This window comes from Pelmatolapia mariae, linkage group LG4 (genome assembly GCF_036321145.2).
Source record: "Pelmatolapia mariae isolate MD_Pm_ZW linkage group LG4, Pm_UMD_F_2, whole genome shotgun sequence".
NCBI classification, from domain to species: Eukaryota; Metazoa; Chordata; class Actinopteri; order Cichliformes; family Cichlidae; genus Pelmatolapia; species Pelmatolapia mariae.
Genome location: NC_086230.1, coordinates 10,675,644 through 10,703,608, shown reverse-complemented (window position 1 = coordinate 10,703,608; position 27,965 = coordinate 10,675,644). Strand labels below are relative to the sequence as shown.

At 43.0% G+C, this 27,965-nt stretch overlaps 2 protein-coding genes across 2 annotated transcripts; both read right to left on the bottom strand.

The window, feature by feature from the left end:
• Nucleotides 1–11: 11 nt before the first annotated feature.
• LOC134625729 (phospholipase B-like 1) lies at nt 12–13,875 on the bottom strand. The gene is made up of 11 exons (XM_063470980.1): nt 13,806–13,875; nt 11,757–11,979; nt 11,396–11,479; nt 6,927–7,068; nt 6,302–6,442; nt 3,761–3,905; nt 2,978–3,178; nt 2,705–2,845; nt 2,426–2,611; nt 315–421; nt 12–188 (listed from the first exon to the last, which is right to left on the bottom strand). The coding sequence occupies exons 1-11, from the start codon at nt 13,873–13,875 to the stop codon at nt 12–14; spliced, it is 1,617 nt and encodes a 538-aa protein (XP_063327050.1).
• A 5,410-nt stretch (nt 13,876–19,285) lies between these two features.
• On the bottom strand, nt 19,286–27,632 carry LOC134625728 (phospholipase B-like 1). Its single transcript, XM_063470979.1, has 11 exons — nt 27,563–27,632; nt 26,370–26,592; nt 26,194–26,277; nt 24,922–25,057; nt 24,302–24,442; nt 22,015–22,159; nt 21,205–21,405; nt 20,920–21,060; nt 20,641–20,826; nt 20,050–20,156; nt 19,286–19,930 (listed from the first exon to the last, which is right to left on the bottom strand). Exons 1-11 carry the CDS (start codon nt 27,630–27,632, stop codon nt 19,754–19,756), a joined length of 1,611 nt encoding a protein of 536 aa, XP_063327049.1. The 3' UTR covers nt 19,286–19,753.
• Between the last annotated feature and the right edge of the window lie 333 nt (nt 27,633–27,965).

Sequence of the window (27,965 nt, the reverse complement as noted above, 5' to 3'; positions counted from 1 at the left end):
CACACTGATGCTCATGGTTTGAAAAGAATGGGCTGCATCTTGATAAAGGTAAAGTTGTAATACTGTGGCAGGCCCTGATGGCTGATGCTGCTGAATTTGTCCCAAGAGAACGGCGGGAGTCCGTCCTGCGTTGTCGGCCCGCTCACCGCCTCCGCACGGAAATCCCCAGCCAAGTGGAAATCTGTCACCTGCACAGTCAACAAAACGCCGTAGCAGCAGCAGTAGAAAGCTGGGTAGAGCTTAAAAGCATTTGAATTCATGAAACCTGCATGACTGCTAATGATGAAAAGGCTATTGTAGTGCTCTGGGAATACCTTAGTGTCATAGCAGCCCCTTGGTGAAGGGCCCTCTCCTTGCAGGTCTTTACGGCAACAGATAGACTTGCAGGGGTCACCCTTGGAGTATGGATCCTTCTTGTAGTCTGAAAACAAGCAAACCAAAAACATATAATATCATGCAGGGCTCTAGAGTGCGACCAATTTTTCAATGGTGCGACAAAAAAAAAAAAAAATCCTACACGTACACTGACACGCCGTCGGGGCTGAAAGGCAACAGCTCACTGATTCTGGTGTTTACGTCTCTTTTGCGCTAGATTCTGAGCTGCAGGTTTTGTCTCTCTCCAGCCAAAATTCACTGAACCAGCAGCAAAAGAAGAAATGTCGTCATTAATTCCCTCTTACTTTTGCTGTTTTGCTTCCACCACGATAAAAATCACCCTTCATACACAGTGCTCTCTCTCTCTCTTCTCAGTGTACTTCAAGAGCAGTTTCCCATCTCAAATCTCTGTTTTCTGCATTACCAGCAGTCTATCGTTATTTACAGCGCTGTCGGCCGCTGTCTTTCTTTTTTTTACTTAAATGACCATGGAAAGAAAGCCTTATTTCTGCTGTTCAATACTGAAGAAATTTAAACTTTAAAAATGATGCAAAATTGCAAAACGTTTGCCTGTGTTTCTAATAAAACCTCTGTAACTTTGCTCTGCTTCACTTCAGCAGCATCAGGTAATGTTCATATGTTGATTCATGTTTTTCTTCAGCTTTTGATCTACTGCAGAATATTTTTAAGGTTATCTGCTATATAAAGCCAGGCCAGGAAAATCTCCTTCATGTTTTTCTGTGTTTTATCCTCAGTTACTTTGACACAAAGGCATCTGCTGTGATGCTCACACCTCTGATGAAGTCTCACATGTATCAGTACTGATAAATGATCAGATTTATAATATTTCTGACTGTCTGAGGCAAAATTGAATCGAATCAAATCAGGACCTTGTGAATCGGAATCGAATGGATTATAGAAATCAGTGACGATATCCAGCCCTAGTGAGTAGCCTAGGCCGGACAGAAGTGGATTTAGCTGTGGGTAATAAGAAAAGATGAAAAGAACTATTGCTAACGTTTTTGTTAAGTTAAGGCCTGATCCTTCTGAAATTCATAGCCAGTGCTCTAACACGGAGCCATCAATCTCTGAACGTTGAAAAAGCAGTGTATCCAGAAAAAACATATACACCGATAAATGCACTTCCCAAGTGTCCCCTCTCCCCACTGCCTTTCAGCGGCAGACAGCAGCAAACAGGTCATCAGAGGAGGCCGATGTGATGATTAAGTTTAACATTGTCTACAATATTGCCAAAGAGTGCCAAAGCACTTTAAGCACAAGCATTTTTTCAGTAACGTGTCTTTCTTGTAAACTGTGCTCCAAATAAAGAACTTTGTGTGAACAAGATTGTTAGTTAATCATTTACAAATCAATATTGTCTGTATGGACAGCAATTTCCCCCCCAAAAAAGTGCACATGCAAAACTGCGGTGTTAAGTGATGCGACTGAAAAATTTGGGTGCGCCTAACTTTTTTTCGGTAGGCGCACCAGGACAAAAGTTAGGCGTTAGGCAGTTAGGGAGCACAACCGCAGCAAAAAGTTAGTCTAGAGCCCTGTCATGCTTGCTCAAGCTGCAGCTATCAGAATAGCTAAATAGGAAAAGGCCACGTAATTAGGTACACTTGTTCAACTACTTGTTAATGCAAATATCTAATCAGACAATACAATAGCAGTACCTCGACAACCTGCTAAAGTTCAAACTGAGCTTCATTTAACCCAAAATCCACTTCAGTATTGTTATGACTGTTATGACCATGGTCTATCAGTCTTCTAATGGCTGCTTCCAGCAGGACAATGCACCACGTTGTAAAGCTCAGATCATCTCAAAGTGCTTTCTTGAAAATGACAATTTACCCAAAAAAAAAAAGAAAAAAAAAAGTCACTTTATCCACTAGATGTGATTTGCATCCAGCACAATGTTGAATGTGTGCTTCTAACAAGAAGTAAGTAATGAAGTGTACTGTAGCCTAAAATCTAGCTTATGAAACAGCAACATACAAAGAGTCAGCAGAATGAGCTAAAACTAAGAAGATGAGATGGAGCCACACACCATTGAATCTCATGATGTGCTTCAAGGACTCCAGGTCCTTAACGTCACCCTGGTCACGGCGAAAGATCTTGGCTCTAGGACAGAGGTCATAGGAGAAGTCCTCTCCATACTGCTCCCACATTTCTACGTAACCACTCATTGTGTAGATCTTCTGATGGAAAGGAATGTTGTAGGACGGCCAATAACCTGTCAGAAATGGATGTAGTGACGAAAGGAAATCACAGAAAAGTCTAAAAATAAAATAAAAAATACAATTGAAAGTAGAAAATGATTAGCTACCTCTGCGCAGAGTCTGTGTCTGGTCCGAGTACTCCACCAAGCTGGGGATCTGCTCCACCACAGTCAGCGCACCGTCATCGAGACTGTGGCCCAGCTTCACTTTGCTTCTGTCCAACACCATGTACTGGTTGTTGAAGGTTCCTGCAAGAGTTGAAGATGGATTTATGGTAGAGAAAAAGTCTGATAAGAGGTCTTAGCATGAGTTAGCTTTTTCTATCACAGTTTCTGTGCTTCGTGTATAAAGATCCATGTACATAAGGCAGACATGCTCACCAGAGTTATACATGGAAAAGGTTTTGGCCCATTCTTCTCCGGTTTTTGCCAAACTGTGAGCCAGCCTGACCCTCTGCCAGGCCAGTAGGCTATTTGGGGTGATTGTGTCGAAAAGGGAGGAGTTGAAGACAACGTTGGTAGTCTGCGTCATCATCAGACCACTTCCCAAGAGGTAGAAGTCATCCAGCGATGCCAGGATCCCTGAAGCCACATTACAAACATGAGCTTTATGGATGATATAAGAAGATAAACATGTTCTTTTTGCATGTGTGCCGTGTGTGAAGAGGGCGAGATAACCAAAATTGTTATACAGAGACAGCAGAATGAATGGTTGGCCTTCTGGAGATGGCTGACACTGACTGAATTACAAAGTGGAATCATCTGCATAAATCTAAAACTTAAGAAGCTGATCTCACCAAATTCATTTAAAGCATCTTTAAATGACGTCGAGGCAGCTACTACAAATGTATTGCATGAATATTACTGAGCTGTTTTTGACCTAAGTCAGTGACTGTTTATTGTTTCAGCAGTTCATAAATATTGGTTGTGTTTGTATTTTACTTCATCAGTTTTACATTCTTATAGTTTTAGTGTGTTTTTGCTGTGTATTTTCATCTGTGTTGCACTAGTCTATGCAGTTACTGATTGTAATGCTGCCAGTCTTGGATAGGACATCATTTAACAAAATTTTGTAACCTTAAAGTAATGTTATCCTGGTTAAATGAAGGTTAAATCAAAATAAATGAGGTACATTTTCACTGATGCTCTTGCTTTCTTACATACCAGGGTAGCTGCTAAAGGATAGTTTTCCAGTGGCTGTATTGGGCTCGGTGATGTGAAAGTCCCAGTGTTTGTAAATCCGCATCGAAACAGCATATTCGAACCAGCTGGAATGAGCAAACAGGAGGTTCTCATACCCCGACAGCATCTAAAAATGATGACAGAAATCAGTAATGGGACCATCCCATGTCATGTCCAACAGTTATGCAGCTTAACCAACATAATAACATTGGTTTAGTTACATGATTAACTTACAGTGGCTTGCAAAAGTATTTGGCCCCCTTGAACTTTTCCACATTTTGTCACATTACAGCCACAAACATGAATCAATTTTATTGGGATTCCACGTGAAAGACCAATACAAAGTGGTGTACACGTGAGAAGTGGAACGAAAATCATACATGATTCCAAACATTTCTTACAAATAAATAACTGAAAAGTGGGGTGTGCGTAAATTCAGCCCCCTGAGTCAATACTTTGTAGAACCACCTTTTGCTGCAATTACAGCTGCCAGTCTTTTAGGGTATGTCTCTACCAGCTTTGCACATCTACAGACTGAAATTCTTGCCCATTCTTCTTTGCAAACATAAAAAACAGCTGCTTTTCCGAGCCCGTGTACCACATAAAATCGTTTCGAGGTCAGTAAACACAACCAGAATTCATACATAAGGCACACGGGATTATAAGGGGCACTGGCGATTTTCAGAAAAATTAAAGGATCGATTTTAAGTGTGCCGTATTTTCCAAAAAACACGGTAATAACGACGGCCCGCTAGCATGCTCTACCAAAAATAGTGCTTTGTTGTGTATCTGACGGACGAAAGCTAAACCAGTTCCACACCACTGAAGTTGCAGCATTTTTACAAACCAATTCTGGTTCATCCGTTTCATTCAATGATCCGCTTTCGCCCTTCTCATTCTCCATTGCCGCCGTCTGCACTTCTCCAACAGCAAACTCACAGGCAGTGTTGTCAACTCCTCAGTAAAGAAAATCGCTATTGGTTGTCCTAAAAGTCGCTAGAAGTTGCTAAATTATGTCATCGCCTAATTTGCATAATTGGTCATGCTAATGTAATTGTAAACTATGTTGTTGGAGAGAGAAATAACATTGTGGAAGAGACATAAAGTGAGTAAAAAACGTCCTAAATGCATTTAGAGTTTATTTAGAACTACAAATTAAATTTCTTTTAGCAATTATTGTTTTTTTAATGTCACAATTCCAACCCTGCTCCTTTATCCGGGCTTGGACCAGCAAAAGTGACCCGAAATAGGCACTCTGGTGGAGTTACTCTGTGTGTGTGTGTGTGTGTGTGTGTGTGTATGTATGTATGTGTGTGTGTGTTTATAAGTAGTTTTAAACCTTGTGATCCACAAAACAGCATAAGAGTAAAAGAAGAACTGACTGCGTTACAGTCAGTGCGGAAGCAGCGGCTTCGCTCATGCACGATTCATTTGCAGTTTGGACGCATAGGTGTGAACATCTCCTGCCCTGATAGCAGCGGGGGGAGGACTATTCTCCGCCCGTCAGCGCTTTGGAAAGGGCGAGGTGCCCACGGCAGCACCCGCTGCTTGTTAAGAGTAAAAGCGATACGCGCTTTCACATCAAAAAGTCGTCATAAATAAGTCTCCAATAACACCAGAAAAAGTCGCCAGATTTGTCGCTAGTCGCTTTTTAGAAAAAAAAAGTCGCTAAGGGGCTCTGAAAACTCTAAATATAGCGACAAAATCGCTAAGTTGGCAACACTGCTCGCAGGCAGCAGCTTCTCTCCCCTCGTTTACATGCGTAAGTGCTGTGCTCAGTCGCTCAATGTCTGAGCTTGGCTCATACCAAAATTAGGGGGAATTTACGACTGTGCACTATGTGCTTCAAATATTGTGTGTAGTTTTTGTTTTATACAGTTGCCAGTCAGGCCTCTAACTATGAAAGAAATTACACTCCAAAAGACCCCGGGCTTCTGAAAAAATGATCCGGGCTTAAGCCCAGTAAGCCAACCCCCCGCTCCGCCGATGGTTGACTCCAAATCTCCCGACCGCTATGTCGATCTGAGACAGCAAGACCAAGACAGCGAGACCAAGACAAGACCAAGACCAAAGTCCGTCGAGACCAAGACAAGACCAAGACCAAAGTCTGTCGAGACCAAGACAAGACCAAGGCCAAAGTCCGTCGAGACCAAGACCATGTAAAAGTGGTCTTGGTCTCGAGACATCCAACTCTAGTTCTGGCATTTTATCGGTTGCCATATTTTTTCCCCCTCAAACTTGATGAGCAAGAGGAGACACCACATCTTCATAAAGTAAACTTAACTGATCATTTTATGGAACATTTTGATGTATCCACCAAGACTTGAAACCAGCCGCTGAGAGGAGGAACTAAACAGTAAGATGTTTTCTGAGTTCATAGGTCAGATGCTACTTCAAAGTCAGACTTCCTTTTGCAACCAGAAGAAAGAATGTGTTGATTTTAGGCATCACTAGCTTCACTTTTGGTCTCTATATCCATCTTTTATATACAGTCTGTGATTAAGTTATGTTTTGACCTCTGACCTTGATGAGTGCAGAGCAGTGGCCCATCCCTGGAAGTTTGAAGTCTCTGGGTGAAGGGTAGGAGCTGGGGACCAGGGCTGGGATCAGATCCAGCAGGTCTCCCGCAGAGTTCAGGAACTGGACGTCAAACAGCGTCAGCGGCTTTGAGAAGGACAACAGATAAACAGCTGGTCAGCAAATGCAAACAAACACTGCTGCTGCCCCTGAAGTGAGACAACTATTTATCAAAAAACCCCAAAAACATACAGAATAAAAGCTACAAAATAATTAATTATGAGAAAAGAAAACATAAAAAGTCCTCTCACATCTTACAGCAAACCAAAGTCGATCCTTTAAGCAAATAAAATCATTATTTGAATTCATAACTGCTGGTATGTAGTATTACTTCTACTGCCATTAATATAACACTATTGGCTCTACAGCATATTTATAAAAATCTTCTTAAGTACTATTACTTCTACTTTTTATATTTAACATGACTTAAGCCTGTGAAACCTGATATGAAACTGTTGGTTGATGCTTCTGCATTTCAGAGTGCAGATTTATTTGTTAGTTTTTTTTTTACCGTTCTTGTCTTTTTGTTGTGTTTTTGTGGGACAAAAATCCTGCCACATGGTTATCCTACCTTCTTCCCTTGCTTCTCAGCCCAAGCTGCCATTCCTGCCTGCAATCCGTCCAGCTGAGCCACAATGAAGCCGGTGTGTTTCCACAGAGGATCGGAGCTCTTGTTCCCTTTCACCTGCTGTCTGACCCATGAGTCCTGCTTCCTGAACGTACAAGAATCATAATTAGACTGACATGCAACTAAACAGATAAATGCTACTATATAAAAACTCCACCGTAACACTGCATCAGTAGAAAAACACGATCAAAACTGTTCTTTATTCTGCAACATTATAAGTGTTAGGGGTGAACTTCTCTAAGGTCTGTTGTGGTCTTTTTTTTCCTCGCACATCCCGATTGGTTCTTTAGCCATCAGAATTATTTTCTGAAGACCAAGAAAGATGTCCAATGGATTTACTTTGCCAAGTAGATCACCACAGCCTTGCCGAATTGGTCCATTTGAAGAGAAGAAAAGAAAAGAAGTAAAAAAAGAGAGCAACATAATAAACACAAAACTATCTCAATAATCTGGCCAAGTGTAAACAACAGTAAATACTAAATATTGAATGTTATTGTGCAGCACGCAATACTGACAGCGCACAATGTGATTTGGGGTAGCAGCTAAGAAAGGAGTAGTTTGTGTTTGTGAACACCCGTGTGTACAACTGTGTGCACACCTGTGTGGATGAGAGTGCTTGAATTCAAAAGGTTTCTCCATTTAACGATCTGCTAGAGGGTGTGGGGAGCCATAGCCCCGTCCCCCAGGGCATGAAGCAGGCATGAAGGAGATCCAGGACTAGAAGCCAGAGGGGGCTGCAGTAACATGCCCCCACGGGCTCTGCCGGCAGCCAGCTGCGCCAGAGTGGACCGAGCCCCAGGCCCCAGAAGAGGCCCGACTGAGCCACAGGCGCCAGGCCCTGCCAAGCAGCCACCGGGAGTGAGCCGGTACATACCTGAGTGCCCAGCCCCGGAAACCAAGGACTACCAACACACCAATGTCTGAGGGCATCAGCCACCGGCAGGGAGTCTGGTGAGGGGAGATATGCCTTGATACCTTGGAGGGCCTGAGATGTTCCCAGAGAAGTGGAGTCTAAGACCTAACCTGACATATAGACACAGACATACAGCACACACAGACACAAACGTGCATTCCCACCATCATGCACACATATACAAATACTCGGCACTCAACCCGGAAACAGACACAAATGGACACTGTACACAATCACACTCCCCAAACATACTCTATACCCCAGGTCCAGGTACCCTCACCCCCAGAGGGGGAAACCGCACCTAGACCCAGGAGATGTTACCTTTTTCCCTGGGGTGGAGACAAGCAGACCATCCCCAGCTCCGCAGTACTGGTGAGGCCCCGTATCCCAGACCCCAACCGGATGGCCAGCTCCACCTCCCAGCCCCTCCGATGGCTAACCTAGAAACGGGGGTGTGTGAAGACCCCATACCTCCCTCCGCCCGCTCACATGTAGTGTTGCTGCGTGTTGTTTTAAAGTGCATTTAAAACACGGCCAGAGAGCAGCAGGTGTCAGCACGGCCCCTCCCGAGACTTCTCAATATCTACATGTCTGTGAAGGTTCTCAGTCATCCTGGTCATCATAATCTAAGGAGCTTGGAAAGAAAAGCACCTGGACTTCTTTAAGTTGCTTGAAGACGTTTCACCTTTCATCCGAGAAGCTTTTTCAGTTCTAGGTTCAAATGGTGGAGAGTCCCAGATTTAAACCCTGTGGGAGTATCCCCCCAAAGAGGGACAAAGGACCCCTGATGATCCTCTACCTAATCACATGAGCCAAGGCGTGAAAACGGGTGTGGGTCACAATCAGCCAAGGTTTCGGGTGAGCTCATTGTGAAACCTAGCCCCACCCTATCATGTGATTTCCTGAGGTCAGATGGCCATCTGACCTCAGGGTGTGAGTGGGCGTTAAGGCGTCTGGGAAGGGATCTCAAAACTGGATTATACAGTGGTTTGAAAAGTATTCGGCCCCCTTGAACTTTTCCACATTTTGTCACATTACAGCCACAAACATGAATCAATTGTACTGGAATTCCACGTGAAAGACCAATACAAAGTGGTGTACACGTGAGAAGTGGAACGAAAATCATACATGATTCCAAACATTTCTTACAAATAAATAACTGAAAAGTGGGGTGTGCGTAAATTCAGCCCCCTGAGTCAATACTTTGTAGAAGCACTTTTTGCTGCAATTACAGCTGCCAGTCTTTTAGGGTATGTCTCTACCAGCTTTGCACATCTACAGACTGAAATCTTGCCCATTCTTCTTTGCAAAACAGCTCCAGCTCAGTCAGATTAGATGGACAGCGTTTGTGAACAGCAGTTTTCAGATCTTGCCACAGATTCTCAATTGGATTTAGATCTGGACTTTGACTGGGCCATTCTAACACATGGATATGTTTTGTTTTAAACCATTCCATTGTTGCTCTGGCTTTATGTTTAGGGTCGTTGTCCTGCTGGAAGGTGAACCTCCGCCCCAGTCTCAAGTCTTTTGCAGACTCCAAGAGGTTTTCTTCCAAGATTGCCCTGTATTTGGCTCCATCCATCTTCCCATCAACTCTGACCAGCTTCCCTGTCCCTGCTGAAGAGAAGCACCCCCAGAGCATGATGCTGCCACCACCATATTTGACAGTGGGGATGGTGTGTTCAGAGTGATGTGCAGTGTTAGTTTTCCGCCACACATAGTGTTTTGCATTTTGGCCAAAAAGTTCCATTTTGGTCTCATCTGACCAGAGCACCTTCTTCCACATGTTTGCTGTGTCCCCCACATGGCTTGTGGCAAACTGCAAACGGGACTTTTTATGGTTTTCTGTTAACAATGGCTTTCTTCTTGCCACTCTTCCATAAAGGCCAACTTTGTGCAGTGCATGACTAATAGTTGTCTTATGGACAGATTCCCCCACCTGAGCTGTAGATCTCTGCAGCTCGTCCAGAGTCACCATGGGCCTCTTGGCTGCATTTCTGATCAGCGCTCTCCTTGTTCGGCCTGTGAGTTTAGGTGGACGGCCTTGTCTTGGTAGGTTTACAGTTGTGCCATACTCCTTCCATTTCTGAATGATCGCTTGAACAGTGCTCCGTGGGATGTTCAAGGCTTGGGAAATCTTTTTGTAGCCTAAGCCTGCTTTAAATTTCTCAATAACTTTATCCCTGACCTGTCTGGTGTGTTCTTTGGACTTCATGGTATTGTTGCTCCCAATATTCTCTTAGACAACCTCTGAGGCCGTCACAGAGCAGCTGTATTTGTACTGACATTAGATTACACACAGGTGCACTCTATTTAGTCATTAGCACTCGCCAACTGACTGCACTCAGACCAAAGGGGGCTGAATAATTATGCACACCCCACTTTGCAGTTATTTATTTGTAAAACATGTTTGGAATCATGTATGATTTTCGTTCCACTGCTCACGTGTACACCACTTTGTATTGGTCTTTCACGTGGAATTCCAATAAAATTGATTCATGTTTGTGGCTGTAATGTGACAAAATGTGGGGAAGTTCAAGGGGGCCGAATACTTTTGCAAGCCACTGTAGATCACAGACAGTTGGTGTCGTAAGCCACCGCCTCTGTTTAAAGATGGTCGCTCACAGTGGACGCAGTGGACATAAATGGCCTCTTTTACTCCTCTTTCAAACCATCTGTCTTCTCAAGGAGAAGTCTTCTCGAGGAGAAGTCAAGGAGAAGTCTTCTCGAGAAGAGGAGGAGACGAGAAGAAGTCCAGACGCTTTTCTTTCCAAGCTCCTTAGACTCAGTGTCTACATGCATTTGAAACTGAGAGGTCGGCACCGGTGCCAGAGGTGAGGTTGAATACACAGACCGTCCTCTGGACACCATATAATGTGCCCACCCCCAAGGCCCTATATGTATGTGGATGTCTAGGTTGTGGAATAAAATTGAGGCACAGGTGGCCAGAAGGAGACAGAGGGGGAATGCCTCCCCTGCACCCTGGTGACACACCTGCATCCCAAGGCCCTGCATGTGTGGGTGGGTGTGGTGGAGCGGGAAGAGGGAGGCAGTTGGGGATGGGGACGGAAGGAAAGGGAGGGGCAAGTAGCACCTCCCTGGGGCCAGCTCCCCCGCTGACCCCAGTAGGCACCCCTGCTCTCTGGAATCCACCAAGGCAAGGGGGCACAGGCCCATCCGGACCAGGGCCCACGGCAGCAGCACTGGCAAGCCCCACAGAACCTGGGGCAGCCCACCCGAGCCATCATCCAATCATCTTCCAAACTACACAAGACAATAGACACCCAGGTTAAGCTCATTCTCTACCTCTCCTATATCTCTCCCCCACCTCTTGACCACAGGTGTGGTCAAGAGTGGCTGAATGCCAACACTGAGAGCACCTAAATGTTTGGTTGAACTTTTTTTCAGAGGAGGATATGAAAGATGACAGATTGTGAAGTGTATGTGACATTTCCGCTGCTCTGGTTTTAACTCTAAAAGGAAAAGGGAACAGACTCACTCTATAAATTTCTGAACTGGGTCGAGCATCTTTGGGTCGGTGATTAGCTGCGGGTATGTGTTGGTGTAGTGGTCCATCATCTGCCTTGGGAAGAATGGTAAATGGTAAATGGCCTGCATTTGTATAGCGCTTTACTTAGTCCCTAAGGAGCCCAAAGCGTTTTACACTACATTCAGTCATTCACCCATTCACACACATTCACACACTGGTGATGGCAAGCAACATTGTAGCCACAGCTGCCCTGGGACGCACTGACAGAGGCGAAGAAGAATGAGTACAAGTATAAGAATGAATACAAAATGTCCAGACTCAGAATTTGAATGAAATAAATAAGGTTGTAATAAGAACTGACAGCACTTACTGGGCAGTCAGGAAACCTTCGAGGTAGCCAGCCAGGAAGAAAGTGATCTCATCTGTTTCAGGAGTCTCTCCATACCCTGCTCGGATCTCCAGGACACTCCAGCCTGTACTGGATAGGGTGTTATTCAGGAAGCCATAAGCATCCCCCTCGACCTCCATCACCCCCTCCTTTAGCTTGACAAGCTTTTGATCAGGGTCCCAGTACACAGTGGCTGCTGTCAGCTCTGAGAAGACATCAACATAATGAAAATATTAACAAAAAGCGAGCCACAAATTCCAGCTCCTTTACTTTTAGGGATTTTTTCCCCCCCAGTGATGATTTAATGGATGCAAACAAAAATGAAAGTTAAATGTCAGGTTAGGGATCGCCCTGCATGAAACACTTCACTTCACTCAGTCTCCAAAATAACTTAAAACCTAACTGTTAAGTCTAATTGTTGAATGTTGTCCTTGTGTTTCTTAAATTTGAAAGTCTTAGTTCAATCTATAGGATCAAGACATTCCTTTGTCTCTGACCACCTCTCCAGCCACTCTGGGCTGGGGGAGGTTTTATTGTAGATACATCCTATCTGAAAGATCTGTTTCTTGTGTTGTAAGCTTCCTGCTTTTATGATACTTTTGGTCAGCAGGAGGTCACACAAACGCACCCCCAATACACACACACACACACACACACACACACACACACACACACACACACACACACACGTTCTTGCACATGCATACAGGTGCTTACACATACACACACATAGTGCCTTGTCTTAGAACCATTGGGGGGTTTTACGGTGGGAGGTGCTTGTGTTGTGTTGTATTGTGTATTGTAACTGTCATGGGAATAAATAGCTGTGAGGGAAGCTGCTCTTTGAAGGATTTGGGCTGGGGTCAGGTGAGGAGCGTGAGCTCCAAGAGCTGGTTCTGACCCAAACTTCCCTCGTTAGCGAGTTAAAAAGCCGGTTGAAGATGTTCTGTCTTGTTTTCTGTTCTTCATGAGGAATAAGTCTCTAAACTAGCAGGGCATGTGGAAACACAGACCCAACACTAACAGCTGACATAAAGTATCTGTACAGCACATTCATACAAGCAGCACGGACACTGGAAATCAACCACCACATCATTCCTGAAAGAATGAAACCAACAGATTGTTTGACAAATGCAAAGGGAGTTCACCGTTGTCATAATAACAGCTGTTTACATATGACCAGATCCTAATGCAGCGGACCTGTTTTATATATGAGATCAATGCAGTGCAAACTTAATTAATGTCCACCCTACTGTTACTCATTATATATTAGATTTAAAAATCTAGTTGGAAATGGTATGGCGAATAACTTCACCATACCAATAACCTGTAGTTTTTAAAACTACAGGTTATTGTAGCTACAGGTTAACCTACAGGTTAACCTGTAGGTTATGGCATGTAAGGGCATGTAGGGCATGTAATCTGTAGTGGAATACATTTTAAAAGCAACCTTCCCAACACTGCTGGTGTCCTTCTACAGAGCCACCATCCAGATGCATATGCAATAGGTTACTATTGCATATGCATCTGGTTCACTAGCTGCACAGTGGCTCAGAGAAAAGAACTCCAAGGGGTCATTAACACCACCCAGTATTAATAGATCACCTCACACCACTCCCTGTTTGAACTGTTGCCCTCGGGCAAACAGTACAGAGCAATCAGTGTAAGGACAAATAGAGTCAAACACAGCTTTTACCCAACCGTAATAACATGTCTGAATGCTGCTACTAAAAAAAATGTCCATCACACCACTCTTGAAATGATTTATGCACTGACTGAAGCATGTGTGTGGGAATCTATGTGAATGTTTGCTCATACTATTCTTATTAGCACTTTAAGTATTTTATTTAGTGATTTAATTAAATGTTAATGTTTTTATTTATATTTTTATATTTCTATGGATGAGGCACTGATCGGAGACCACTTTTAATTTTGTTGTACCTGCGACAATGACAGTAAAGACATTCTGATTCTGATTCATCAGATCCTTACACAATCACTCATGATTTCTCATGGACTTGTCCTACTTACTGTCAGCAGATCCAAAGGTCGCAGCCACGCTGAATAAGAGATAGACATGTAACCAGTTTAGTGAAGACATGTCTGCGAGAATGGAGCTAAAAACTAAAACTGCTGCGGGACATAGAAATGGTTCGAATAGATGTGGCACAGGTAAAGAGGAAATCTGTGTTTTCTACGCAGGGAAAGTCCAAAGGTGATGCCAGTTCAGCGTTTCCTGATTGGCTGCGGCCAGGAGCGGAAAAAGGGAACAGTGTTCATACAGAAAACAGTTCGAGACAAGCTACTGGAACAACTAAGATAGTTGGTAAACAAGAGCGCATGATTTTTAGTTTTGGGACAAGGAAAGAAACAAAAGAACTTCCCACCCTAGATGGGACTCGAACCCACGAGCTTTGGTGTTGTGGATAGGCGTAGCTTTGGGTCATGTGGTATTGGTAATAGTAGTAGTGATTACTATATCACCTGTTCGACTCCCGAGGGAATTTTTCTGAATGAGTGGGTGATGGGGGAACTCGAATTTTGCTGACTGCTCAAACCTGGAATGTTTGATCACTGTTTTTCAATTGATTTTAAGGAATTTTGATAACAAATAAATGAGTTTTAAATGGGAACTTTGAGTAATGTTTTAACAGCAGGCGCATCAACATTATTTCCCTATTCAGCTGCTCGGCGACTCAAAGGTTTGACAGTCGCCAACATTTGTCAGCAAAAAGGAGACGACAATGGAGCTTCCCGCAATCAGTGCAGATTAAAAGCTGACGCAAGCCCATGCACCGTCGCCATTACACCCACAAAAGTGGCTTGTCTGACAGAGAAAGAGAAGGCGACAGTGGTGTGTAGCCTGTGTTTTGTGTTGCGTATTGCTTGTTTGAACTCAGTTTGGATTCCGACCACACGAAGATGATGTTGTGACACGCCCCCGCTATGTTTGTTGTTGGATTTGGTGGGTGCGCGTGTGTGTCCTGTGGCTCTGCGGGTGTTCAACTGAGTTTGAAGGAATTGCTGTTGCCTTTATTTTGGATTTTGGCATGCTCCTTATGTTTAATGCTTAAAATGAGTGGATTACAAGCTGCTATGTTCTCCCCGTGTTTGCGTGGGACATTGTTTCATTCCTTGAGCACCAACTTAAAATTGCTACAGATCCCATCTTTGGAAATCTATGTGATGTTCCAGCAACACATATAACATCCAAGGGCAGCAATGGAGGGAAACGTTCGCCACATCCAAGAGCTAAAAGAAGTAGCTTTGGTACAACTCTGATGTTGAGAGACAGAATCAAACAGGGGCTCAAGATCGCCACAGTACTGTGAAGGCTTGTTTGCTCTGCAAAGGCGGACACACACTGGAGTCATGTGCTCTCCTTGATAAGAAACCTCATAATGAGAAGATTTCATTTCTTAAAAGGAATGGCACCTGTTTTGGCTGTTTGTATACTGGGTACATCAGCGAAGAATGCAGAAAACGTCTTTCATGTAAAACCTGTGATTTCAGACATGCAAGTATACTCCATATCCACCACAAGGAGAAGAACGAAGCCAAACCTGATAATGAGGCAGATAACAATCATGTTACAATCCAGACTAGTGGTCTTACTGGGGCCGGTGAATGAGATTCTAAGCTTGCCATCATGCCAGTTAAAGTAAAATCAAAGAGAGGTCAAAGAATAGTGGAAACATATGACTTTCTGGACCAAGGGAGTTCAGCATCCTTTTGTACAGTGGGTCTTATGGACAAGCTGAATATTGCTGGGAGGAAGACAATGATTCTCCTGCGCACCATGGGACAGGAGAAAGTGGTGGACAGTTTCATTGTACCTGAACTTGAAGTTGCTGGATTGGACAGTGACATATACTGTGATATGCCTGACCTCTTCACTCAGCACAAAATGCCTGTAGATATTGGTAATGTTTCAAATCAATAGAACCTGGATGACTGGCCACATTTGAAGCATGTTCATTTGCCAGAAATGAAGGCCAGTGTGGATCTTTTGATAGGCGTGAATATGACCAGAACTCTAGAACCTTTGGAGGTCATCCGGAGTGTAGGTGATGGACCTTTCACCTTTAAGACTGTGCTTGGTTTGACAGTGAATGGGCCACTTAATTGAGAATGCTGTGGAAGGCCAGGATGTTTGGCAACAGTTGCCGCCAACAGAGTTTCTGCTGTCACACTGGATAAGCTATGGAAACAGCAGTTCAAGATGGACTTCCCTGAGAGCAGCCATGATGAGCAGAGGGGGTGTCAAAGGAAGACTCAAAGTTCCTGGAGTTGGCCTGCAAGACAGTGACCTTGAGGGATGGGCACTACAGCATTGCCCTGCCATTGAAAGACAGAGACATAAGAATGCCTCATAACCCTGCAACTGCTGAGCAACGTGCCTTAGGTTTGAAGAAAAGGTTCATCAGAGATAAAGACTTTCACAAAGACTACACGGCCTTCATGACAGATCTCATATCTAGAGGGTACACGAAGAGAGTGCCAGAATTAGAGAATTAATTCTGGCACTCTCTGACCAGAATTAAAGGGCAGTGATGGGAAGCTTTGGTATATCCCTCACCATGGGGTTTACCATCCTACCAAGGGGAAGATGCAGGTCGTCTTCGACTGTGCAGCATCATTCCAGGGTGTCTCTCTTAATGCACAGCTCCTCAGTGGCCCTGACTTAACAAATGCTTTGTTTGGAGTACTGAAGAGGTTCAGAAAAGAGCCTATTGTTTTGATGACTGACATCCAGGCTATGTTTCACCAGGTGCATGTGCCAGAGGAAGATGCTGACCTATTGAGATTTCTCTGGTGGCCTGGTGGTGACTTCAGAGCATGCAAGAGTACAGTATGGGTGTTCATTTGTTTGGAGCAACATCCTCTCCAAGCTGTGCTAACTATGCCCTGCGGAAGTGCGCAGAGGACAACAAAGCATACTTCAACCAGCAGGTGATTGACACCATTTTGTATAGTTTTTATGTGGACAACTGCCTTGCTTCAATAGGCTCTAAAGACGAAGCCATCAATCTTTACTCAGATCTCAGAGATATCTGTGCCAGGGGTGGCTTCCACTTAACAAAGTGGATGAGTAATAGCTGCAGCATTCTGGCGGTTATACCTGAGGGGGAAAGAGCAAAGAAAGTTAAGGTCATAGACCTGGATCGTGACCTGTTGAGGGAGCATTGGGACTGTGGTGGTGCCTACAGTCAGATGCATTTAAGTTCTGTATCCATCCCAAATAGGCCATTGACCCAAAGAGGGATCCTATCCACAGTAAGCAGCTTCTATGACCCTCTGGTGTTCCTTGCTCCTGTCATCTTCACAGCGAAGTGGATCCTTCAAGATCTGTGTCAGAGGGGGATAGGATGGGACGATGCTATACCATCGGCGGTTGCTCATGAGTGGAAAAGCTGGGTGGAAGAATTGCATCTCTTGGACAACATCAGCACCAAACGATGTTTAAAACCTGATTTTGGAGAGACAACCACTGCTCAGTTACACCACTTTGCAGATGCGAGTGAGAAGGGGTATGGCGCTTACCTGCTGCTGCACACCAGTTTCTCACAGACACACAGTTCCTTCATAATGGGAAAGTCCAGGGTGGCACCTTTAAAAGCAGTCACAATCCCCTGCATGGTATTGACGACAGCAGCGGTGGATAAAATGTGGAGGAGGGAGTTGAGACTACCTCTCCTAAACTCAGTATTTTGGACAGACAGCACCACAGTGTTGAAATATATCAATAATGAGACTTCCAGGTTCTGTGTTTTTGTCAAAGATCCTCAAGGCTTCTAGTGCCTCCCAGTGGAGGAATGTGAACACAACACATAACCCTGCAGACTTTGCCTCCAGAGGTATGAAGGCAGAGACCTTTCTACGTGACACTGAATGGATATCTGGTCCTGCATTTTGTTACACAGCCAGAGAACAATTGGCCTGTGAACCCAGAACTTGCAATAACTTTAACATGAAGATCCTGAAGTTAAGGTGTCTGCTGCCATCGACGTCTCACAAGCACATTATGATGATCATTCTCTGACCCTTTTAATCCATTGTGCCTCATTCTGGACTCGTCTCATCAGGGTGATGGGTTGGATTTTGAGGTTCAAAATCAACCCATCATCCTGCGATGCAATAGCATCAGCAATAGCATCGCAGGAAGAACGAGACACACTTCCAGTCTCCATCTGATACAACTCAGTCTGAAGGTGCTCATCATAGGGTTGAGTTCTGCCACGGCTTTCTTTCATTGGGAGAGGTTGAGGATGCTGAGATGCAAATAATCAAGTTCTGTCAGAGGAAAATATATCCCGAAAGGATATTCCTGCCTCCAAAGGGGAGAGGCTGTGAAACGAAGCAGCCACATACATAAGTTGAATCCTGTTCTAGTGGATGATGTGCTGCGGGCTGTCGGACGTCTCAGTAGGGCTGTCATGTCAGAAGATTCCAAGCATCCTGTCATAATCGCTAAAGATCTACACATTTATTTTTAAAAAATGTTTATTTATAAGATTTTAAGTTCAAAGATCTTCACATTTCTAATCTCATTCTGAAGCATACTCATAAAGAAGTGGTTCATGGTGAAAGGAACCACATACTCTTGAAGCTGCATCAAAAATACTGGGTTCCTGGTGCTGGTATTTTGATTAGAAACATTATGTCGAGGTGTGTGAGCTGTAGAAGGTTTCATGGAGCTGCAGGCCAGCAGCAGATGGCTGACTTGCATGAAAGCAGAGTGACCCATGAGAAATCCCTGTTTAGCTTTGTTGGAGTGGAAAATTTTGGTCCATTTGAAGTGAAGCGTGGGAGAAGTGTTATGGTGTTATTTTCACTTGTTTGGCGATTAGAGCCAGGGGCTCTAATAGCCTTTATTAAATTGACATGTTTACAGGCAAATACCAAAAATGACTTTTTTTGGACGACAGCTACAGATGAAGACATGTTTTCAAATTGTCTTGCTTTGTTACTTTTCCATTAAATATTTATGAAAGCTTCAAATTCACACGAACAATCCTCTTGATAACTAGATTTGACTTTGGTGACAAAAGATCAAAGGCTTAAGAACTCTAATGCTAAATCTGGTGATAAGTGACTGATGGAGGCTTAGAGCCACATTCATTTAGAAAAGTTCACCGCAGAGCTCGATGAGATTCCAACCCTAATGTCCTGGTTTGATTTCTTTTTGTGGGGATCTGATTTAAAGCCTAAACTTGAGCTCACTTAATTTGATGTAGATTTAATAGAACTGAGTTTAGATTGTGAGGAAAACTAACTGAAATCTGAGTAAAATTTAAACTTAATCACTCAAACATATGTTTTAAAATCTCACACGTCAAATGACCCTGCACCAGAAAAAAAAATCTAAACCCGAGTAGCTGAAAGTTCAGACTGTGAGAGTTTAAGTGTAAAACAAAAATTAAATAAAGGCATATCGTAGACATGCAAAGAAAGAAACACAAAAACACAAGAGGTTTTTAATTTTGCACAGCACAATAAAAAAAGCAGCAAACAAAAATCAGATCATAAGAGATGATCAGCACCTGAGTACAGCATTGCACTGATTGTTTCCTCTACTCCTGCAGCAATAGTGTTTGTATATATGAAGACATTCAAGCATCAAAAATAAAGATTTTACTTTAAGGTGGCACATCTGCTGATTTTGTGATTTGGTATTTTATCATATCATAAAGCTACTGTCAGCGTCAAAGGCACCAATGGCTGCACACGGGACACCCTGAGAAAAAAAAACGTGTTTAGAAATAGATCGGAAATCTGTGTTTACCAGTGCTGAATGAAATCCTATTAAAAAAGTGACAGCTGAGAAGAAAGGAGATCTATTCATGGGATGCAATAGCAAACATGCAGAAAAAAAAATCTGCAGGATGGACATTGAAAGGACAGATAAAACCGATGGGGGTGGACCTTCATTACCCTGAAAGAATCCCTGTCGCGCGTACACAGTCACACACTGATGCTCATGGTTTGAAAAGAATGGGCTGCATCTTGACAAAAGTGAAGTTGTAATACTGTGGCAGGCCCTGATGGCTGATGCTGCTGAATTTGTCCCAAGAGAATGGTGGGAGTCCGTCCTGCGTTGTCGGCCCGTTCACCGCCTCCGCACGGAAATCTCCAGCCAAGTGGAAATCTGTCACCTGCACAGTCAACAAAACGCCAAGAAGTAGAAAGCTGGGTAGAGCTTAAAAGCATCTGAATTCATGAAACCTGCATGACTGCTACTGATGAAAAGGCTATTGTGGTGCTCTGAGAATACCTTAGTGTCATAGCAGCCCTTTGGTGAAGGGCCCTCTCCTCGCAGGTCTTTACGGCAACAGATGGACTTGCAGGGGTCACCCTGGGAGTACGGATCCTTCTTGTAGTCTGAAAACAAGCAAACCAAAAATATCATGCTTGCTCAAGCTACAGCTTGAGAATTGAGCTTCAGAATAGCTAAATAAAAAAAGGCCACTTAATTAGGTATACTTGTTCAACTACTTGTTAATGCAAATATCTAATCAGACAATAAACTTGACAACCTAATAAAGTTCAAACTGACCATGGTCTACCAATCTTGTAATGGCTGCTTCCAGCAGGACAATGCACCATGTCGCAAAGCTCAGATTATCTCAAACTGCCTTTTTGAAAGTGACAATTTACACAAACACAAAAAAAAGTACTGAAGTGGCCTCCAGTGTCACTTTATCCACTAGATGTGATTTGAATCCAGCAGCTTGTTGAATGTGTGCCTCTAAGAAGATGTAAGTAATGAAGTGTAGTGTAGCCAAAAATCTAGCTTATGAAACAGCAACATACAAAGAGTCAGCAGAATGAGGTAAAACTAAGAAGATGAGATGGAGCCACACACCATTGAATCTCATGATGTGCTTCAAGGATTCCAGGTCCTTAACGTCACCCTGGTCACGGCGAAAGATCTTGGCTCTGGCACAGAGGTCATAGGAGAAGTCCTCTCCGTACTGCTCCCACATTTCTACGTAACCACTCATTGTGTAGATCTTCTGATGGAAAGGAATGTTGTAGGACGGCCAATAACCTGTCAGAAATGGATGTAGTGATGAAAGGAAATCACAGAAAAGTCTAAAAATGAAATAAAAAATACAATTGAGAGTAAAAAAAGATTAGCTACCTCTGCGCAGAGTCTGTGTCTGGTCTGAGTACTCCACCAAGCTGGGGATCTGCTCCACCACAGTCAGCGCACCGTCGTCGAGACTGTGGCCCAGCTTCACTTTGCTTCTGTCCAACACCATGTACTGGTTGTTGTAGGTTCCTGCAAGAGTTACAGGTGGATTTATGGAAGAGAAAAAAAGTTTGATAAGAGGCCTTAGCATGAGTTAGCTTTTTCTATCAAAACACAGCACAGTTTTTGTGCTTCGTGTATAAAGATCCATGTACATAAGGCAGACATGCTCACCAGAGTTATACATGGAAAAGGTTTTGGCCCATTCTTCTCCGGTTTTTGCCAAACTGTGAGCCAGTCTGACCCTCTGCCAGGCCAGTAGGCTATTTGGGGTGATTGTTTCAAAAAGGGAGGAGCTGAAGACAACGTTGGTAGTCTGCGTCATCATCAGACCACTTCCCAAGAGGTAGAAGTCATCCAGCGACATCAGGAACCCTGAAGCCACAAACAAGCCACATTACAAACATGAGCTTTATGGATGATATAAGAAGATAAACATGTTCTTTTTGCATGTGTGCTGTGAGTGAAGAGGGCGAGATAACCAAAATTGTTATGCAGAGACAGCAGAATGAATGGTTGGCCTTCTGGAGATGGCTGACACTGACTGAATTACAAAGTGGAATCATCAGCAAAAATCTAAAACTTAAGAAGCTGATCTCACCAAATTCATTTAAGACGTCTTTAAATGACCTGGAGGCAGCTACTACAAATGTATTGCATGAATATTAACAGCACAGTACTGTTCAATAAACTCAGTGACTTTTACTTTTATTTATATTTATTGTTTCAGCAGTTCATAAATGTTGGTTGTGTTTGTATTTTACTCCATCAGTTTTACATTCTTATAGTTTTAGTGTGTTTTTGCTGTGTATTTTCATCTGTGTTGTACTAGACTATGCAGTTACTGATTGTAATGCTGCCAGTCTTGGATAGGACATTGTTTTAAAAGAGTTTTGTAACCTTAAAGTAATGTTATCCTGGTTAAATGAAGGTTCAATCAAAATAAATAAGCTACATTACTGATGCTCTTGCTTTCTTACATACCAGGGTAGCTGCTAAAGGATAGTTTTCCAGTGGCTGTATTGGGCTCGGTGATGTGAAAGTCCCAGTGTTTGTAAATCCGCATCGAAGCAGCGTACGTGTACCAGCTGGAATGAGCGAACAGGAGGTTCTCATACCCCGGCAGCATCTAAAAATGATGACAGAAATCAGTAATGGGACAATCCTGCGTCATGTCCAACAGTTATTGTAGCTTAACCAACATAATAGCATTGGTTTAGTTAGACAATAAACTTAAATTCAAGAATGTCCCTTCAACAAAAGCAACAAAACAGACAAGAAGTCAGAACAGGTGATGTTATAGGACTTTTAAATTTGGCCTGTTATTTAGGACAAACATACATTTGTTAAAGCTGCCGTGCAAAAAACACTTTGAAGTTACAGATTTTAGAATATGCACCTCTGTGTACAAAACTGTCCCCTGATTTAATTATGACACTGAAAATGAAACTTAGTTTCTTTAAATATGAAATAAAGATGAATAATGCTTTATTGCACTAATGCACCAGCACATTCGATTACACAGGAAATTTGCTCTTCACTGGTAGTTTCTTGTTCTTCTTATTTTGCACACCTATGAAAATCAGGTTACAGCTGATGTCAGTGAAGCATTACTAATTTGCTGTGAAGGAAATTTGAGGAACTACTCATATACATCAGCTGCTTTTTGTGTTGCATTTTTTATAATATCTAATAAGAATAAGAGCCTGATCAGGATCGTAGACTGTAAATAAAAGATGGCCAACATAAGTAGTACGCAGACTTGTGTTTTAGGTCCTCAGTTCTGGCATTTTATCGGTTGCCATATTTTTTCCCCCTCAATCTTGACGAGCAAGAGGAGACACCACATTTTTATTAAGTAATCTTATCAACTGCTCGTTTTATGTTGCACAAACGGAACATTTTGATATATTCACCAAGACTTGAAACCAGCGACTGAGAGGAGGAACTTATCAGTAAGATGTTTACTGAGTTCATGGACAGTGTTGGGAAGGTTACTTTTAAAATGTATTCCACTACAGATTACAGAATACATGCCCCAAAATGTATTTTGTAACATATTCCGTTACGTTACTCAATGAGAGTAATGTATTCTGAATACTTTGGATTACTTAATATATTATCATGCTTTTTACAACTACATGAATGTACGATTGCTGTGTGATTTATTACTATTACTGAAGGCTACTCGCCATACCAATACCAACTAGATTTTTAAATCCTAATATAAATTGAGTAACAGTAGGGTGGACATTAGGTAAGGCTGCACTTTTTGCAGCGATCTCGTATATAAAACTATTCCGCGCGAATATAAAACAGGTCCGCGGCTCCAAACTGTAGTAAAGGGACCTCTGGCTAATGCGTTGGGCTCCGTGTCGAGCTCGTAGCCAAAAACTAGCTTTACTTTGTTGTCTGGGTCAACTTTGCTAGCGAGAGACAGAGAGAGGCGTTGAAAGGCTGCTCCAACGGAACTTATTGTTTCAGAGGAAAACACGAACACAGTGTACAGTCGAGTCTTAATAGCTTACTTACAAATGGACTACACTGTCCATGAGGCTACATTCTTTAGGGCTATGCCTGTAACACTCTGCCTATTGCCTTCATATTAAATAATTTTTTGAACAATAATTTTTAAAATATTTCATCACGTCATTATGCAGGCCGCAAGTAGAGGTGACCTGGGCCGCGAGATTGAGACACAAGCATTAGAGCCTCTTAATGCGTGTTTTGTTTGGGTTTCCACCGGCGTGGAATTACCAACAATAGAGAGGGCATATCCTTTTTTTTTTTTTTTTTTTTTTTTTTGCCTGTCCCATTTGGTTCTTTAGCCGTCAGAATTGCTGTCTGAAGACCAACACGGATACCCAATGGATTTATTTTGCCAAATGGATCATCGAGGCCTTGCCGTATTGGTCCATTTGATCGACCTTTGTTGTTATTATTTATTTTATTTATCCTAACATATGAAACGGGAAAAGACCGCCGTCCCTTTATTTCAACAAAGTAACTGTATTCTGAATACCACCCTTTTAAACTGTAACTGTGATGGAATACAGTTACTCATATTTTGTATTTTAAATACGTAACACCGGTACATGTATTCCGTTACTCCCCAACACTGTTCATAGATCAGATGCTTCTTCAAAATCAGACTTCCTTTTGCAACCAGAAGAAAGAGTGAGTTGATTTTAGGCATCGCTAGCTTCACTTTTGGTCTCTATATCCATCTTTTATATACAGTCTGTGATTAACTTGTGTTTTGACCTCTGACCTTGATGAGTGCAGAGCAGTGGCCCATCCCTGGAAGTTTGAAGTCTCTGAGTGAAGGGTAGGAGCTGGGGACCAGGGCTGGGATCAGATCCAGCAGGTCTCCCACCGCGTTCAGGAACTGGACGTCAAACAGCGTCAGCGGCTTTGGGAAGGACAACAGATAAACAGCTGGTCAGCAAATGCAAACAAACACTGCTGCTGCCCCTGAAGTGAGACGGCCATTTATCAAAAAAAAAACCCCAAAACACAGAATAAAAGCTACAAAATAATTATTTATGAGAAAAGAAAACATTAAAAGTAATTCACATCTTACAGCAAATCAAAGTGGATTCTTTAAACAAATAAATTATTTGAATTAGTAACTGCTGGTATGTAGTATTACTTTTACTGCCATTAATATCACTATTGGCTCTATAGCATATTTATAAAAATCTTCTTAAGTACTATTACTTCTACTTTTTATATTTAACATGACTTAAGCCTGTGAAACCTGATATGAAATTATTGGTTGATGCTTCTGCATTTAAGTGTGACGATTTATTTGTTAGTATTTTTTTTTACCATTCTTGCTTTTTAGTTGCTCTTTTGTGGGACAAAAATCCAGCCACATGGCTATCCTACCTTCTTCCCTTGCTTCTCGGCCCACGCTGCCACTCCTGCCTGCAATCCGTCCAGCTGAGCTACGATGAATCCGGCGTGTTTCCACAGAGGATCGGAGCTCTTGTTCACCTGCTGTCTGACCCATGAGTCCTGCTCCCTAAACGTACAAGAATCATATTTAGACTGACATGCAACTAAACAGATAAATGCTGCTTTACACCCCCCCCCCCCCCCCCCCCCCCGTAAAACTGCATCAGTAAGAAAAACCTGATCAGAAATGTTCTTAACTCTGCAACATGGTCTTTTTTCTTTAGCCGTCAGAATTACTGTCTGAAGGCCAAGAAAGATGCCCAACAGATTTACTTTCCCAAGTGGGTCATCACAGCCTTGCCGAATTGGTCCATTTTAATGACCTTCATTATTATTATTCATTATTTTATTTTATTTTATTTTCAGTTTTACAGACGGGACAGACATGACTGGGGGATAGGAAAGGGAGAAAGAAAGAAAGAGAGGGAGGTAAAGAATATCAGAGGTGAAGAGGGACAGTGAGAAAAAAGAAAACAAGTAAAAAAGAGAGCAATATAATAAATACGACACCATTGCAATAATCTGGCTAAGTGTAAGTAACCGTAAATACTCAATATTGAATGTTATTGTGGAGCACGCAAGACTGACAGCACACAATGTGCTTTTGCCAAGAAAGGTGTAGTTTGTGTTTGTGAACACCCGTGTGTACACCTATATGCACACCTGTGTGGATGAGCACACTTGTATTCAAAGGGTTTCTCCATTTAACGATCTGCTAGAGGGTGTGGGGAGCTATACCCCCGTCCCCCAGGGCATGAACGAGATCCAGGAGCAGAAGCCAGAGGGGGCTGCAGTGACATGTCCGTGGGCTCTGCCAGCAGCCAGCTGTACCAGAGTGGACCGAGCCCCAGGAGGCATCCCTGCTCTCTGGAATCCACCAAGGCCAGGGGGCCCAGGACCCTCCGGACCAGGGCCCACAGAACCCGGAGCAGCCCACCCGACACATCATCATCATCTCACAAACTACGCAAGACAATAGACACGCAGGTTAAGTTCGTTCTCCACCACTCCTATATTTCTCCCCTGCCTCTTGACCACACCTCTGTTGTGGTCAAGAGTGGCTGAATGCCAACGCTGAGAGTGCTTAAATGTTTGGTTGAACTTTTATTCAGAAGAGGATGTGAAAGATGGCAGATTGTGAAGTACATGTGACATTTCTGCTGCTTGGGTTGTAACTCTAAAAGGAAAAGGGAACAGACTCACTCCATAAATTTCTGAACCGGGTCGAGCATCTTTGGGTCGGTGATTAGCTGCGGGTACATGTTGGTGTAGTGGTCCATCATCTGCCTCGGGAAGAAAAGGAAGAATGAATACAAAATGCCCAGACTCAGAATTTGAGTGAAAGAAATAAGGTTATAATAAGAACTGACAGCACTTACTGGGCAGTCAGGAAACCTTCGAGGTAGCCAGCCAGGAAGAAAGTGATCTCATCCGTTTCAGGAGTCTCTCCATACCCTGCTCGGATCTCAAGGACACTCCAGCCTGTACTGGATAGGGTGTCATTCAGGAACCCGTAAGCATCCCCCTCGACCTCCATCACCCCCTCCTTTAGCTTGACAAGCTTGTGATCGGGGTCCCAGTACACAGTGGCTGCTGTCAGCTCTGAGAACACATCAACACAATGCAAATATAAACAAAAAGGGAGGCGCAGATCCCAGCTCCTTTACTTATGGAATTTTTTCCCTTTATATTGACTGTGATATCCTTATGTGAACGCAAACAAAAATGAAAGTTAAATGCCAGGAAAGTTAAATGTCAGGTTAGGGATCACCCTGCATGAAACCCTTCACTTCACTCAGTCTCCAAAATAACTTAAAACCCAACAGCTGACAGAAAGTATCTGTACAGCACATTCATACAAGCAGCACGGACACTGGAAATCAACCACCACTTCATTCCTGAAAGAATGAAACCAACAGATGGTTTGATAAATGCAGGCCCATCGACCTTCCAAGGGAGTTCACCATTATCATTAACAGCTTTTTACATACGACCAGATCCGGGCATATATAAAACCCTATTTTAGTGTACTAACCTATTGCATATGCATCTGGTACACTAGCTGCACAGTGGCTCAGAGGAAAGCACTCCAAGGGATCATTAATACCGACCAAGGGTCATTAATACCCAAAGGATCACTGGATCACCTCACACCCTGGACACTCCCTGTTTGAACTGTTGCCCTCGGGCACACAGTACAGAGCAATTAGTTTAAGGACAAATAGAGTCAAACACAGCTTTTACCCAACCGCAATAACATGTCTGAATGCTGCTACTAAAAAAATGTCCATCACGCCACTCTTGAAATGATTCATGCACTAACTGAAGCATGTGTGTGGGAATGTATGTGAATGTTTGCTCATACTATTCTTATTAGCACTTTAAGTATTTTATTTAGTGATTTAATTAAATGTTAATGTTTTTATTTATATTTTTATATTTCTATGGATGATGCACTGATCGGATACCACTTTTAATTTCGTTGTACCTGCGACAATGACAATAAAGACATTCTGATTCTTCAGATCCTTAAACAATCACCAGTGACTTCTCATGGACTTGTCCTACTTACTGTCAGCAGAGCCGAAGGTCGCAGCCACGATGAATAAAAGACAGAAATGTAACCAGTTTAGTGAAGACATGTCTGCGAGAATGGAGCTAAAAACTAAAACTGCTGTGGGACATAGAAATGGTTCGAACAGAAGTGGCACGGGTAAAGAGGATATCTGTGTTTTCTATGCAGAGAAAGTCCAAAGGTGACGCGAGCTCAGCGTTTCCTGATTGGCTGCGGCCAGGAGCGGAAAAAGTGAACAGTACATAAACGTGAAAACACTTCGAGACAAGCTGCTGGAACAACTAAGATAGTTGGTAAACAAGAGCGCATGGCTTTTAGTTTTGAGACAAGGAAAGAAAGAAAAGAACTTCTCACCCCAGATGGGACTCGAACCCACAATCCCTGGCTTAGGAGGCCAGTG